The 15,796-nt window shown below is 51.7% G+C and overlaps 2 protein-coding genes across 7 annotated transcripts in view; one reads left to right on the top strand and one right to left on the bottom strand.

The window, feature by feature from the left end:
- The first annotated feature begins 436 nt into the window (after window positions 1–436).
- POMC (proopiomelanocortin) lies at window positions 437–4,328 on the top strand. Its single transcript, XM_032172410.2, has 2 exons — window positions 437–618; window positions 3,492–4,328. Exons 1-2 carry the CDS (start codon window positions 487–489, stop codon window positions 4,161–4,163), a joined length of 804 nt encoding a protein of 267 aa, XP_032028301.1. The 5' UTR covers window positions 437–486; the 3' UTR covers window positions 4,164–4,328.
- Window positions 4,329–6,921: 2,593 nt separating this feature from the next.
- EFR3B (EFR3 homolog B) overlaps window positions 6,922–15,796 on the bottom strand; it is a 113,170-nt gene continuing 104,295 nt past the window's right edge. For all 6 annotated transcript variants that reach the window (XM_032172404.2, XM_032172405.2, XM_032172409.2 and 3 more), the window contains 3 exons: window positions 13,995–14,101; window positions 12,293–12,342; window positions 6,922–11,814 (listed from right to left, as the gene is read on the bottom strand). In XM_032172404.2, the coding sequence (XP_032028295.1) occupies window positions 11,709–11,814; window positions 12,293–12,342; window positions 13,995–14,101 (263 nt within the window). In that variant the 3' untranslated portion in view covers window positions 6,922–11,708. The remainder of the gene's footprint in view (window positions 11,815–12,292; window positions 12,343–13,994; window positions 14,102–15,796) is intronic.

Below are 15,796 nucleotides of genomic sequence, written 5' to 3'. Positions count from 1 at the left end.
CCCTGTTTTTCCCTAGTTACTTTCACCCCTTAGATCTGGCATGTTAGAACTACAGCTGAATGTAGTGAAATAGGAAAGTTCTCTGTTATGAGCTTAGCCTTACCTTGTCATGAACATTAAAGTAATTGTCTCTCTTTGGGCTTCAATTTTCCCATCTCTCATGGGAGGGGCTGAACCAAGCAATCCCCAAAATAGCTTCCAGCCTTAACCTTTTTAGGGGTCTCGCTTTAATAGAAGATAACAGGCAAATGGTCACAGTTTACCCAGGTCCATTCCCTCCTCCTTATCACAACTTATACCACCACCCTACTGCACACCTTCTTTCTCAGCATTGCTGCTGTCCTTAAAATGCCTTTAACTCCACAAGAGAGTGTGTTGTTAATGTTGGCTCAAGGTCCTTCCTGGTGAGTGGCCAACATTGTTTTGCTCCTTGCAGGGGTCCCACCAATCTTGTTTGCTTCTGCAGAGCCTCAGCCTGCCTGGAAGATGCCGAGATCGTGCTGCAGCCGCTCGGGGGCCCTGTTGCTGGTCTTGCTGCTTCAGGCCTCCATGGAAGTGCGTGGCTGGTGCCTGGAGAGCAGCCAGTGTCAGGACCTCACCACGGAAAGCAACCTGCTGGTACGTGGGCCATGACTGCCATCTTGGCTTAGACATTAGATGGGACTGGAGCTGGGAAAGCTCAAAAGAAAGGGGTGTGGGGAAAGGGAAATTCATTCCCAGTGATAGGCATGATTCGACCCAGGGCAGGAGCGAAACTTTGCAGTGAAGTAAGAAATGGGAGAAGGAATGAGGGAAGGAAGCAGCTTCAGGGAGAGGGGTTGAGTCCACAATTTCTGCTTGGTTATCCTTACTTCTTGCCCCATCTTCTAAGGAGACCTTGAACCCTTTAAGCTAGAGATGGTGCTATAAGAGCAATAATGGACCCCTCAATCTATTCTGTACTTTAAATCTTTAGCTTCCCAAACTATTCCTTTTTAAGAAGCTCATATCACTTGCCATTTTCATTCCATATTTCTTACGCTTTTATCTACTACCAGTTGCAAAACCAGCCAGGTAGTTCTTCAAATCATCTCTGGAAGAAGGAAAAACCAGGGGACCTTTTTTTTTTTTTCTTTAATTGGTGCCAAATGTCTCATGTTTCTTCTGGAGGACTGGCCTTCTGCCGTGTTCCTCTGCAGTCTTTCCAGAGCATGTGAAGGCCCTTTGTGTCAGACAGAAACTCCCTCCAGGTCACCACAGGGTGTACGTATCTGCCTGTGGGGTGTGTGTGTGTGTGTGTGTGTTGGGGGGCATAAATGAGTAATGATGCCAAATCCAGAGATTAAAAGGCACACTGAGACCAGGCGAGGTGGCTCATGGCTGTAATCCCAGCACTTTTAGATGCTAAGGCGGGAGGATTGCTTGAGCCCAGGGATTCAAGACAAACCTGGGCAACACAGTGAGACCCCCATTTCTACAAAAAATACAAAAGTTAGCCAGATGTGGTGGCATGTGCCTGTAGTTCTAGCTACTTGGGAGATTCACTTGAGGCCAGGAGTTTGACGTCACCGTAAGCTATGATCACACCATCGCACTCTAGTCTGGGTAACAGAATGGGACCTTGTCTCAAAACAAAACAAAACAAAACAAACAAAAAAAACCCCATATTGTTAGTGTCAGTGACTGGGATTTTAATCCTGTTGCCATCACCTGGCAGGTGCTGAGGGTGGAATGTACATAACTACATTCTGTGTATTTTGTCAATGCAGAAGCTGAGTTAAGGTGAAGAGAGAATGAGGTCCTCAAAGACACAGACCAGTTTTCATGTGTAATATAAAATAGAAATGAAGAGCCCAGGGGATTCTGTGAGTTCCAGTTCAGAAAGACCCAAGAGTCTCTTGACTTGAGACACCCACTGCACAGCTCACCAGGGAGGGTGCACTGGACACAGTCAGGACCCATGGGTTCTAGACCCAGTTGTGAGCTGCAGGACCTTGACCAGGTCCTATCATCTCTCTGAGTCTCCTGTTTCACCGTCTGTCCGGGGGAGGGGAGTGTAAATTAGTTTTTTCCATTGTTAACGTTCCACAGAGTTGTAATTCTGAACACCTGGAGTAGGCAATGTCCAGCTCAACAGAGTGGGTAGGATCCTTTTATTTTCTCCTTTGCTATTCCCAAGAAAGAGAGCAGCCAGTGAGCTTTTCATCCTTTTATCACTGAAAACTCAAGGCTGCAGCCTATGCAGCCATTTTCCTAAGCTAATATGTACCACAATTGAGTCCTCTAGGGACAAGGAGCAGAGACACAGGTTCCACAGACGGTGCAATGGAAATAACGCTAGCTTTCCACCCCTCCCTTCAGCCAGAATGAGGTTACAGGGAAATGAGCTTGCCCCAGAACTCACTGGGGGATCTCTCAGAAATCAGCTCAGAAGTCGTGAAAGAACCAAGGTGCAGTTTTGGAGGCTTAATGCAAAGATAGAGCTGGGGTAGGGCATAAAGTAGGTTTTCCATCACTGAGGTAAGGTTGAGGCATTATTTTTTATTTTTTATTTTTTTTTGAGACAGAGTCTTGCTCTGTCACCCAGGCCGGAGTGCAGTGGTGTGATCTCCGCTCACTGCAAGCTCCACCTCCCAGGTTCACGCAAGTTGAGGCATTATTAAAAATATGTTTAAAAATATGGGCCCTAGTAGCCAGACTTCTATCACCTGGAGAGATTATCCCCCAAATTTCAGCCCCACTCCCCTCCTGGACTTGAATTAAACCATATGTTTTTATTCAATATTCTTTTTATTTATTTATTTGAGACGGAGTCTTGCTCTGTTGCCCTGGCTGGAGTGTGGAGTGCAGTGGTGTGATCTTGGTTCACTGCAACCTCTACCTCCTGGGTTCAAGCGGTTCTCCTGCCTCAGGCTCCAGAGTAGCTGGGATTATAGGTGCCCGCCACCACATCCAGTTTATTTATTTATTTATTTATACTAGAGATGGTATTTCACCATAGTTGGCCAGGCTGGTCTTGAACTCCTGACCTCATGTGATCTGCCTGCCTTGGCATCCCAAAGCGCTGGGATTATAGGTGTGAGCCACTGTGCCCAGCCCTCAATATTCATTAAGTGCCAACAACTACCACCTGTCTGCCTTTCTTGGAGCCACTCCTTTATGTCAGGCATATAACAGTAAGACTTTGGTCCTGTTCACAAAAGCTAGGGGTGGCTAGATGGCTAGACAAACCATGGAATGGGATGGGAAGTATGTTGCAGTTGCCAGGCAGAAGCATGCAGGGGATGGGATGAAAGAGGCGGTGGCAAGATCTTAGATGCCCACGAGTGCCAAGAAAGCAGGTGGGCAGACCTGCTCTGTAGGGAGGCCTCGACGCTTGACACGCCCGACACTGTGCCCTGTGTCCTCGGCACGTGGCGAGGGCGGCCAGGGCCTAGGCGCAGTGACGGGCGCGGCGGCCGGGCTGGGGTGCAGGGCATGGGCTGCCCTCATGCCCTCGCGTCTTCCCCCAGGAGTGCATCCGGGCCTGCAAGCCCGACCTCTCGGCCGAGATTCCGGTGTTCCCGGGCAATGGCGACGAGCAGCCTCTGACCGAGAACCCCCGGAAGTACGTCATGGGCCACTTCCGCTGGGACCGATTCGGCCGCCGCAACAGCAGCAGCGGCAGCGGCAGCGGCGCAGGGCAGAAGCGCGAGGACGTTGCAGCGGCCGAAGACCGCGGCCGGCTGCCTGAGGGCGGCCCAGAGTCCCGCAGCTATGGCGCCGAGCCGGGCCCGCGCGAGGGCAAGCGCTCCTACTCCATGGAGCACTTCCGCTGGGGCAAGCCGGTGGGCAAGAAGCGGCGCCCGGTGAAGGTGTACCCCAACGGCGCCGAGGACGAGTCGGCCGAGGCCTTCCCCCTGGAGTTCAAGAGGGAGCTGACCGGCCAGCGGCCCCGGGAGGGAGATGGCCCCGACGGCCCTGCCGATGACGGCGCCGGGGCTCGGGCCGACCTGGAGCACAGCCTGCTGGTGGCGGCTGAGAAGAAGGACGAGGGCCCCTACAGGATGGAGCACTTCCGCTGGGGCAGCCCGCCCAAGGACAAGCGCTACGGCGGTTTCATGACCTCCGAGAAGAGCCAGACGCCCCTGGTGACGCTGTTCAAAAACGCCATCATCAAGAACGCCTACAAGAAGGGCGAGTGAGGGCACAGCGGGGCCCCGGGGCTACCCTCCCCCAGGAGGTCGATCCCAAAGCCCCTTGCTCTCCCCTGCCCTGCTGCCGCCTCCCAGCCTGGGGGTGGTGGCCGTGGCAGATAATCAGCCTCTTAAAGTTGCCTGTAGTTACGAAATAAAACCTTTGAAATTTCACATCCACCTCTGACTTTGAATGTAAACTGTGTGAATAAAATAAAAATACGTAGCCGTCAAATAACAGCAACATGGATCGGAGGAGCACAGTGGTTTCCATGCGGTAGGATATTTCACAGGACGTAGTGAGCGTGAAAGGAAAATGTGCCTCCTGCCCCCACCCCCAAATGGATCTTCAAGGGATCAGATAGTTTGGGTGAAGGCTCAGGGTGGCTCCAGCACCTCTAGGATGGCCGTATTTTCCACACACCCCACTGAGTGGGAGACTGCTCAGCTAGCACACGTGTAAAGGCAGGATTCCTGCAAGAGTGACCCCGGGCGCTCAGGGGCTCCCCAGTTCCGGCCCACCTCCAAAAGCCAGTTGGACAGCCTACCCACGCCTGGGAGGGCTCTGGACTGTCAGGTGAGAAGTCTTGGTAATGTCTTCGGGGAACTGAGTCCTGACTGCTCCTAGCAATCCATGGGACCTTAGGCAAGTCTCTGAACTCCAAAATTTAGTTCTCTCATCTACCTCTCCCTTCCCAGTATGAGGGTTATTGTGAAGATTAAAGGAGAAAATGGACATAATCTTTTTATCACAGAAGCTAAGTGTGAGAGCTGAGAGTTGGTATCAGTTCCAATTTCACTCCCAGGCTACTCACAGATAGGCTCAAACATACGGTCTCTCTCACACACACACTCATGGAGACACACATCTGTTTAATACAACATACTCTACACAGTTGCTTCTTCCAGCCCCTAGGGCTTAAGCCCTGACTGAGGCCCTCTGATCCCTCCTGCTGTGCCCAAGCTCCTCCCTCCCCACGTGTTTCAGCTCCAGCCCTTCTCATCCTTAGTACTTCCCCCAGGCCTCTCTGATAACAGCTTCCCAACCAACTGGTCTCCTAGTCTCCAGCCGCTCTCCCCAGCCCATCATATACGAATTCTTCCTATTAGTTTACACAAAATCTTGCTTTTTCCCACAGTCCCAGGCTCAAAAGTCAAAACAGTGCCCCCACCCCAATTTCTGTCAATTCCAAACTACTAAGCATGGTGGGCAGGGCCCTTGTAGACGGGCACTCTCTCCTTACCAAACCCTGCTTCCCAAGTTTGCCCGGAAGAAGGCGCTGCCTCACACTTGCTGGTCTCCTCACAGGTCTCGCATCCTCCTATGCCCTTTGCCTGGAATCTCCCACCTTCCCCTGTCATTTTGTTGTTGTTGTTGTTTTTGAGATGGACTCTCACTCTGTCACCCAGGCTAGAGTGCAGTGGCGTGATCTCATCTCACTGCAACCTCCGCCTCCTGGGTTCAAGCAATTCTCCTGCCTCAACCTTCCAAATAGCTGGGATTACAAGAGCACGCCAACACGCCCGGCTAATTTTTGGATTTTTAGTAGAGATGGGGTTTCACCATGTTGGCCAGGCTGGTCTGGAACTCCTGACCCCAGGTGATCCGCCCACCTTGGCCTCCCAAAGTGGTGGGATTACAGGTGTGAGCCACCGCCCCCGGCTCCTCTGCCATATTAAATGCAACTGTCTCACTCAGGCTCATGTCCACCTCCGTGGGGCACCTCTGCCAGGTGCCCTGTTCATTTTCAGTGTTTCTGCTGTCAGCCCCTTCTGCACAGGAGGGCATGCTGTCCAGTTCGGATGGCAAGTTCCTTGCTGCATCCATGCCTTGTCTACTCTCAGGAAGATTCCAAGCTCTGCAAGGGCAGAAGCCAGGTATGTGTTTCTTTTGTATCTCCCCATAGTGCTGTCACAATGCTGGGACCACAGGTTTGCACATTTACATACATTTACACATTTACAATTCACATGAGACTTACCACGTAGAGATGCACACATAGATGTCAAATGCACTAGATAGACCAGTGGGTAGTATAGAGTAAAGCCAGCTGGGAAGCCTGTGTGTGTGGCACTGACATATGTACCCCGTGTTATTTTGATGTTCTGGGAGTTGACAATGAAAAAATAATTGGGAATTGTCCCTGTGAAGTTTTGATATGTGGTGAGTCAGAAATCCAGATTTTTTTTTTTTTTTTGAGACAGGGTCTCGCTTCGTCACCCAGGCTGCAGTTAACTGGTGCGATCTCAGCTCACTGCAACCTCTGCCTCCTGGGTTCAAGTGATTCCCCCACCTCAACCTCCCGAGTACCTGGGAGTACAGGTGCCCGCCACCACGCTCAGTTAATTTTTGTATTTTTAGTAGAGATGGGGTTTCACCATGTTGGCCAGGCTGGTCTCGAACTCCTGGCCTCAAGTGATCCACCCACCTTGGCCTCCCAAAGTGCTAGGGTTACAGGCATGAGCCACTGTGCCTGGCCAGAAAGCCAGATTCTTAAGACAAGGTGTTCCCCAGTATGGCTTACATGGAATGTGCTAGAATGAATAATGGCCTAGGCTTTCCTGAGGATGCTCCCATGCTGGGCATGCTGGGCCTGAGGTTTCCATCTTGGTAGCCTCCTTTCCCCCACACCTTCTCCCTCTGAGACAGGTAAAGTCATGGTTGGTGGAGGTGGCTAAATGTCAGTGGTACACTGTTGGTATTTTCAGATCCCGTTTGCTTCTCAAAAAAACCATTTACTTTAAAGAAATCAAACAGACAGCCATGTGGTGACAACATTAACATTTATTTGAAAAGGGCATCATGATGGCTCACTGGGAGATCGCAACTAATAGTCCTAGAGAATGATTTTGCTAAGAATCCTTCTTCCTATACTTCCCCCCACTCCCCCTTTCCCACTTCCCTAAAATAAAACTAATCAATGGGTTTAAAATACAGAAAACCGCCACAGGCACTAATTCTGCACTCACATATAAATACACCAGCTATTATATACACATATTGTCAACTACAAATTATACTACACACACATGCACACACACACTCAGCCAGGTCGTGAGGCTCTAAGTGGACACAGACACATTACGAGGTATGGGCTACAGCATTTGTGGATTCACAACTCTGCCTCCACGTGCCAGAAATCAACAGTCATGGGGGGAGAGCTTGGAAGGGGAAGGTGACTGGCTTGGGTGGCCCCATGGTCTCATGAAGTAGAGGAGACCTGGCCAGCCAGGCTGGGGCTAAAGGGAGCACAGAAAACTGCCTTTGGCCCCAGCAGGGCCACAAAGCCCTTCCTGCTGCCCTCCTGTCCCTGCCATACCCGGTCTTTCAGCTAGTCAGGCTCTAGGATGGGCCCATCATGACTATCCTGCAGTCTTCAGACCTAGGCCAGATTTGGGGTAAGGGGCCACTCTAACCAGAAGATTTCTAGGGTTAATGGGATGACGAGGCAACATGTTGCCCTAAACCTTTCCCCAGGTGTGAGGCAGACGCCTGGTCTCAGCACAACCCGCCTGCCAAGGTCTGGGGTCACAGGAAGTGGGCCTGGCCTGCCCTGATGATGCCACCTCCCTGTCTACCTTTAAACCTAGTATCTACCTAACAGCCCAGGTTAGCCCTTTCCCACAGGACCCCAACCGGCCAGCTGCCATTTTCTGGTCATGAAGAGGAATTGGGAAAAATAGACTCACTTCTCCAGGGCACTCTCTGTCACCAGGTCAGGAGGCCTGGGGACAATGGAATGGAAACTGCAAGGCATCATGTCTCAGGGCCCCCAGAGGAGCCCAGAGGTCTGGCCTGAGCTGTTCAGAAGAACCCCTGGCTATTCTGATTCTTAGTCCAGCTGAAACGCGTTCTATGGGATCTAGAACACCCAGGGCAAAGGGCGGCACATCTACGACACTTGTGCTTCTTCAAGTACTTTAGTGGGTCCAGGCCTCCTCTTTTCCTGCTCATCCATTTATATTTGTGTATGGGAAAGGGGGCTGGACAGAGGGGGGTATCTGAGGACTTTTCTAGTTCTTCTGACCTGCTCAGTCTCCTTCGATAGTGAGGAGGCTGTTTAGGAGTCAAGAAACCACTGATTTCTACTTTTCAAAGAGAGAAGGAAATGGGAACAGGCACAAGGCACTGGGGACTCCAGGGCAAGGAAAACAGAGGGAGCCTCAGGACCACACTGATGCTTTCTGCCGATCTGCTTCTTATCCATTCGCCTGACTCCACCAAATTAACAGTGCTTCCAGATCTCAAATACATTCCTGCCTACTCAGTGCTGTCAGCAGAGTCCTGACCAACGCTAGCCCTTCCCCACAGAGCTGGAGTCCTTGGGCTTTGGGAGCAGCCGGTCTCAATGGGCTTACTGACTCCTCTTCGCTCAAAATCCCATCAGAGAAGGGTGGCAAAAAGGGGCACAATGAAGTGCCACTAGCCTCCAGAGGCTTGGAAGGGCAGGACTCACTGATGCTAGGCCAATGGCCAGGGTACCTCCCTCCCCTCCAGATCCCATCAAACTGCTTTGCCTCTCTCCCAGGGCCTGTGCTGGGGTGAGGAGATTACCTACTGTCACACTCACCTTCACCTTTCTGATTCTGGCCTATTTGGCCAGAATCCAGGTTCTACTCCATGTCAGCAGACAACCCAACACTCTACTGAGTGTAAGTTTAAACAAAACTGAGAAGAGGGCACTCAAAAAATGACCAGTTCTTCAAAAGAAGCACATTTTTGCTAAGCGGCAGTGATGGAAAGGAAAAGCTGCCTGGGACAGATGGAGAGGAAACAGCAGAATCTATGCAGAATGGGAACCTGCACCTTTTCTGTCTCTCTATTCACAGGACGGGGATGAGGGGCAGAAACATCTGAGTGGACCTGGGGGTCTCTGGTTCTAATGCTGGCTCTGGAAAGATGCTCCAGGGAGGCGACCGCCAAGTCCCAGAACCAGGGCTCACAGGCAGTGCTCAGGATGAAGCTGCCATGGGGAACCCTAATGTCAAGTAGGCCCAAGAAACAGTGGGTCTCTCATCCAAGCTGGGCGCAGGATAAAACCTGGGAGGAGCTAGTGAGGAAAGAACATGTTTGTGGCTCAAGATTTCAATTCTCTTTAAAGTTTCTTTCAGAGGTGAGTTGCTGTCAAGTTTGAGTTAATTTAAACTTGGTTTTTACATAAATAAATACTAAAGAGAAATCTAAGTTCATGCTTGTAAAATTGGGTTGAGTATAAGCCAGAGGCCATAAAGCACAGCCAAAAAGCCTTGGGGGTGCAGGAGCCTCCATGCCTGGGCCCTGCCCTCACTCAGGCCATTCAGAAGCCGCGTGCCAAGCCGGTGCAGTGGCTCACGCCTGTAATCCCAGCACTTTGAGAGGCTGAGGCGGGCGGATTGCTTGAGATCAGGAGTTCCAGACCAGCCTGGCCAACACGGTGAAACCTCATTTCTACTAAAAACACAAAATTCACCAGGCATGGTGGCTCATGCCTGTAATCCCAGCTACTCAGGAGGCTGAGGCAGGAGAATTGCTTGAACCCGGGAGGCGGAGGTTACAGTGAGCTGAGGTCGCGCCATTGCACTCCAGCCTGGGCGACAGAGCGAGACTCTGTCTCAAAAAAAAAAAAAAGGAAAAAGAAGCTGCGTGCCCACAGCAGAGATGGTGACCACAAGGAAGAGCTTCATCTGAAGTGCCGAAACTATGGGAATGAAGGTCAAATAGCCCCTTCCCCAAGACATTTATTGCACATATTAATGGGAAATGCTCGTGTTCAGTCTCTCCCCGATTCTGGAACATACATCCACCTGACAATCAGGCTCTCCCTGCACATCCGTGCGCACCACTGCTGGGGCTATGAGCTGAGGCCGTCCTGAGAAGCCTGCCCTCCCCTTAGGAGAAACAGCCTGCTTCTGACTCCATGCCACACTGCCTGAAATTATACCCCCAAAAGGGATTCTCAGCTACTCAGGAGGCTGAGGCGGGAGAATCACTTAAACTCAGGAGTTCGAGGCCAGCCTGGGCAACATAGTGAGACCCCCATCTCTAGAAAAAAAAATTAAAAACTGATTCCTTTGGATCAAGAAATCTACTCACCCTGCCTCCTTTGGAAAGCAGACTCCAGGGAGAGAACATCTGACACTCACATCTTACTGTAGGTTATGTCGGCTTGGAGGAGTTACGGGAAATGTGACTAACAGAGAAGGAAAGGGCAATTTTGGACCACATGGCACTGCCACAGGAGGATCCCCAGGTGCGGTTCTGTCAGTGGCACCCCGGGAGACACAAAGGCACCCAGAGGAGGGGCCGGGAAGGGGAATTGGCAAAGAAGGCAGCAAACTGCCTCCTGGGTGGCTCTGCCCAGCTCCGCATTAGCTCCTCTCTGCACATCCTCATTACACAGAGACACAGACGGCACACCAGGAAAACAGGAACCCAGATCCCAAAGGGGTCTCCACGGCCTCTCCCAAGCCACAAGCATTGCCAGGTGGTGCCGATGTCCCAGACTTTGTCCAGAGAGTGAAGAAATCATTCCAATATTAGGCGTTAGATCCTTCTTTCTTCAAACGGAACATCCAAAAAGTTGGCTTCTGATATCCTTGAGCCCCAAAACACCACTCATCCCACCCTCCCCACTCTCCTATAACCCAGGTCAGGCTGGGAGCCTTTTCCATAGGAGGTGATGTGGGCACATCTTGGGGACCTTGCAGTTCCCCTCCAAGATTATCTTGTTCTGCCTTTCCTCAACCCAGAGGCTCCAGAAACACCTTGGGACCCTCAGAAGAAAGACATCAAAGAGAGAGAACCCAACTCTGAAAAACATCCAGCAGACAGGACCGTGGGAGGCCAACACAAGCTCCTTATGAACAAAGGAGGTGAGAAGCTGCTACAGGGACCACATTCGCCCGCTGGGCCTGCTGATGCCACGGGCCCACCTCCTGCCAGCCCTGCATCCTGCTTCCTGCCCTTTGCTGTCCCGCAACCCCTTGTGGTATCTCCACCCCAGCTCCTGTTATAAGGGCTCAGCATTCATTATTAGTAGAAAGAAGCATGAACAGACAACTGGGAGATGAGCAAGAGAGTGAGAGACACAGCAGGGCCATGGGGCGGGGGAGCAGGGGGAGTGCTGGGGAGGAGAGAGCCATCCCCATCTCAGCTTCCTTCCCCAGGGGAGTAGAGTCTTTAGCTTCCTCTCACCAACCAAGTCTCCATCCAGCTCCCTCCTCTGGGGAGGACATGCCCTTCACTCAAAATACCAAGCAGGAGCTTCTCAGCCCCCTCCCCCCGGCTTCTCCCGAGAGACACCCCACGATTCTCTGCCCCTGGCTGACACAAGAGAAGACAAACAGGGCACAGGTGAGACGCTGATTGGTGAGACCTCCCTCAGGGAAGACGAGGAGGAGGTAGGAGGGCCAAGAAGGACCAGAGAGTCTCCACCTTGGCTTAGCCTGGGAGGCGCTGCCATCCAAGGTGACGTTTTCTCAGAGATCCCAGCCAGATCTCCATGTGGTCGGGGTGGGCGTGAGGTGAGCCCCTCCTCAGACCCTATCTCCTTGAGGAGCTCCGGCTCTTGGAATTCAGTATACACACAGATCGGGAAACTTCATTTCGTAGACGGGGATGGAGTGGTTCTGCGGCTGACCATAGGCTGCAGTGATGGTTCCTGATGGGCTTGGTGGGGGCCTAGGGGGCAGGAACACATGGGGAGAAGGGCATGAAAAGAGAATTTTAGGATCCCACCCTTGTGCAACCAAACAGAGTAGGTGACTTGGGTTTCTTTTTGCACAGGGACCAGAGACCCCTTCATTCCACAGGTTCCCAGGATTCCACATTCTACTAGAATCTACAGCTTGGAGTGAAGCTTCTCTATGGGCTCTGCAGTGACACTGCTGCTTTAGGAAGTGCCAGCCTAGAACACAAGGACTCTTGCATCTTTCCAGGTTTCATTGAGGCAGACTCTTTCCCTCTCTGGTCTCTATTTCCTTGTCTAGGGAGGGTTAGAGTTGGTAGCCGACTCCAGCCCAGGGGATAGAGATTGTGGTGGGGTAGAAGGAGGTGGGGAGGAGAGAAGGGAAGACAGGGGTGAGAGAAGGACTCAAGATGAGGAACCCCAATACTGGGCCACAGAAGTCAGGGTCCCCTGCCCAGGGTTGCCACTTACCGGATGGTGATTTCAAAGATCTGATTGAGTTTGCTCTGGAGAAGCGATGCCTAGACACAAACAGGCGGAAGTGAGCTGGCAGGGGTGGGGGGACCAGAACCTCTGCCAGCTGGCTCAGGGTGTTCAGAGTATACGCTGGAGGTACAGGGCAGCCACAGCCTTAGGAAGGCAGGCAGAGGTGAACACGCTCCAGCACTCATCCACTGGACCCTGACTGCAGATTTGGATCAGGGAAAGCCACCTACTGAAGGCTGGCTGGGGACAGGACAGAGGCTCAGAATCACCAGGGAGGATGTCAGCAGGCAGTTCTGGAAGGTCCTTCTTCTTAAGATGGGGCAGTAGGGGCTGCTGGGCATGGAGTTGGGAGACTGCACTAGTGCCAGCTCTTTTCTTTTCTTTTCTTTTTTTTAATTGAGAAGGAGTCTTGCTCTGTCACTCAGGCTGGAGTGCGGTGGCATGACCTCAGCTCACAGCGACCTCTGCCTCCTGGGTTTAAGCAAGTCTCCCAACTCAGCCTCCTGAGTAGCTGGGATTACAGGTGCCTGCCACCATGCCCGGCTAATTTTTGTATTTTCAGTAGAGATGGGGTTTTTCTATGTTGGCCAAGCTGGTCTGGAACTCCTGACCTCAGGTGATCTGCCTGCCTCAGCCTCCCAAAGTGCTGGAAGTACAGGCGTCAGCCACTGTGCCCAGCCTGTGCCAGCTCTTTTCTAACTTGCAAGGAGCAGCTCTGCAAAACTAGTGGCTTAGAGATGATCTCTGATTATTTCTGGCTCTAATGAGGCTAATGAATGCAGAGGGTGGGACTGCACGTGTTCCGTGACTGGGCCCTGATTCCTAGCTCATGACATGGGCGTCCCTCTCAAAGTGGGATGAGAGGTTAGAACAACACAGGCCCAGGAAAACACACACACACTTCTATATGAATATTATATATAAAATATTTATACATATTATATTTTGTTGGGAGAATAGGTTATTTGTAGATTTTGAATGTTTACAGTTATGTTTCATTGTTACTAAGCTTGACATTCGGGGCTAATAAATCCCGGTATAGAATCAATTTCAGGACTGTCTGAGCCCCTCCCTCCAGTCTAGACATGGCTCCTCATTTCTACATGTCCAGCTGCCTCTCTCTCTGATCTCTTTGCCAAGGCCTGGCTGTTCCATCCCCCTGCCAAGGTACCCTGGTTGGAAGAGGGTCCTGCTGCCAACGTTGACCATCTTCCTTTGCCACACACCCCTCCCCCATCACTCTGTAATGTGGGGATCATAATGGCACCAACTTCATGGAGTTATCATGAGAATGAAAGCGGCTCATCAATGGAAGAAGCTGTCATCCGCAGTGAGTGCTGTTCACGTGCCTGCTGTCAGGACCACAGTGAGCATGATCTGACTGCCAGACAGGTGCCTCAGCTCAGGACTTCTTCCTTATGTGAAAAGCGTGAGGTCTCAGAGAGACCCAAGACAAACGCCCAAGTCTTTTGGTTCATGGGGGAGCAATGCAGCGCCAGGGTGTTGGGGAAAGCCTGGCAGGGCAACAGCAGAGCTCCCTGCATTGGAATACAAGCCCTGATGTCTGGCAGGGGGTGGGGGCTGGTGGTCAAAGAGCCAAGATCTCCTAGGAACTTAATCCTGTCCTGGACCCAAATTCAGTCTTGACTTGGCTCCCAGGGACTCGCCCATGTCACCCTTCACTTACCCGGGCCCCACAGTGTGCAGCAATCTCCTCGAAGGGTGCCTTCTGGAACTTCTCCACCACCTGCCGCCGCCGCTCACGCTCCTGCTCCTCCACTGCTACGCTGTCCACTGCGACGCAGAGAGCTGGATTAGTGCCAGGCCCTGCTCACTGAGGTGAAGGGGAGGGAGCACTGTCCGTGAGCATTGCTTGGGCTCTCCCCTCTTCTGAAGAGTAGGGGACAGTGGCGTGGAGGTGCGGCGCCCTCACTTGGCCCTGGAAGGTGGGACCTCTTCCTGATTCTGCCTGAGGGCTCAGCCTTCTTCCTCATGTAAGAATTTGAGAACTATGTGGGAGGACCTTTCAGCGGGGCTCTTACAGCCCCAAGTAGCTGCTCTCCCACCAGGACTCTTAAATTGAAGGTCCTGAACAGTTGGTCCTTTGAGTACTCTGTGGGTATTTTGAAAAGGGACATTGAGGCTGGGCATGGTGGCTCACACTTGTAATCCCAGCATTTTGGGAGGCCAAGGTGGGAGGATACCTTGAGGTCAGGAGTTCGAGACCAGCCTGGCCATCATGGTGAAACCCCCTCTCTACTAAAAATACAAAAATTAGCCAGGCGTGGTGGCACATGCCTGTAGTCTCAGTTACTTGGGAGGCTGAGGCAGGAGGATTGCTTGAACCAGAGAGGTGGAGATTGCAGTGAGCCAAGATCACGCCATTGCACTCTAGCCTGGGTGACAGAGTGAGACTCCATCTCAAAAATAAATAAAAAAAGAAAAGGGACATTGACAATGGTAAAGCCACATAGACCACGAAAGCCAACAGGGAACACGTGTGGCAGGGCAGCCCGAGGCCATTTAGTTTAAGGCTTCTACACATACTGCTTGGTATCCAAGATGAGTTAGCACCAAGAAGAAAAAGGGGTGTGTGTCGCACATGTCCATCATACTGTTGGGTTTTTTTTTTTTTTTAATAGAGATGAGGTCTCACTATGTTGCCCAGGCTAGTCTCAAACTTCTGGGCTCAAGGGATCCTCCCGCCTTGGCCTCCCAAAGTGCTGGGATTACAGGTGTGAGCCACCATGCCTGGCCCATACTCAGTTTAAGGCAAGAAATGGCCAGGTGCAGTGGGTTATGCCTGTAAGCCCAGCACTTTGGGAGACTGAGGAGGGCTGACTGCCTAAGGTCAGGAATTCAAGACCAGCCTGGCCAACATGGTGAAACCCTGTCTCTACTAAAAATACAAAAATTAGCCGGGTGTGGTGGCGGGCACCTGTAATCCCAGCCACTCAGGAGGCTAAGGCAGGAGAATTGCTTGGATCTGGGAGGTGGAGGTTGTAGCGAGCCAAGATGGTGCCACTGCACTCTAGCCTGGTTGACAGGGCGAGACTCTGTCTCAGAAAAAAAAAAAAAAAAAAGGCAAGAAATGTGTACATTCAGAGAGACTATCATTAATGATGACAAAAATTTAAAAGTTTGGTATTTACAGGCATTATTTGTCAACAGTTAGAAAAATCTGTTGTTGGCTGGGCGTGGTGGCTCATGCCTCTAATCCCAGCACTTCGGGAGGCCGAGGCGGGTGGATCACGAGGTCAGGAGATCGAGACCATCCTGGCCAACATGGTGAAACCCTGTCTCTACTAAAAATACAAAAAAAATTAGCCGGGCGTGGTGGCGGGCACCTGTAGTCCCAGCTACTTGGGAGGCTGAGGCAAGAGAATGGCGTGAACCCAGGAGGCGGAGCTTGCAGTGAGCCCAGATAGTGCCACTGCACTCTGGCCTGGGCCAAACAGCAAGACTCCTTCTCAAAAAAAAAAAAAAAAA

This window comes from Hylobates moloch, unplaced genomic scaffold (genome assembly GCF_009828535.3).
Source record: "Hylobates moloch isolate HMO894 unplaced genomic scaffold, HMol_V3 SCAFFOLD_13, whole genome shotgun sequence".
Taxonomy (NCBI): Eukaryota; Metazoa; Chordata; class Mammalia; order Primates; family Hylobatidae; genus Hylobates; species Hylobates moloch.
The sequence above is the reverse complement of the archived record's forward strand: the minus strand, read 5'-3'. Positions and strand labels throughout refer to the sequence as shown.

What these genes read in the sequence shown, in the direction of transcription:
- POMC (XM_032172410.2), top strand. Translation starts at nt 487, where the DNA reads ATGCCGAGATCGTGCTGCAGCCGCTCGGGGGCCCTGTTGCTGGTCTTG. An exon ending in CCACGGAAAGCAACCTGCTG is followed by an intron (nt 619 to 3,491) that starts GTACGTGGGCCA and finishes GTCTTCCCCCAG; the next exon opens with GAGTGCATCCGGGCCTGCAA.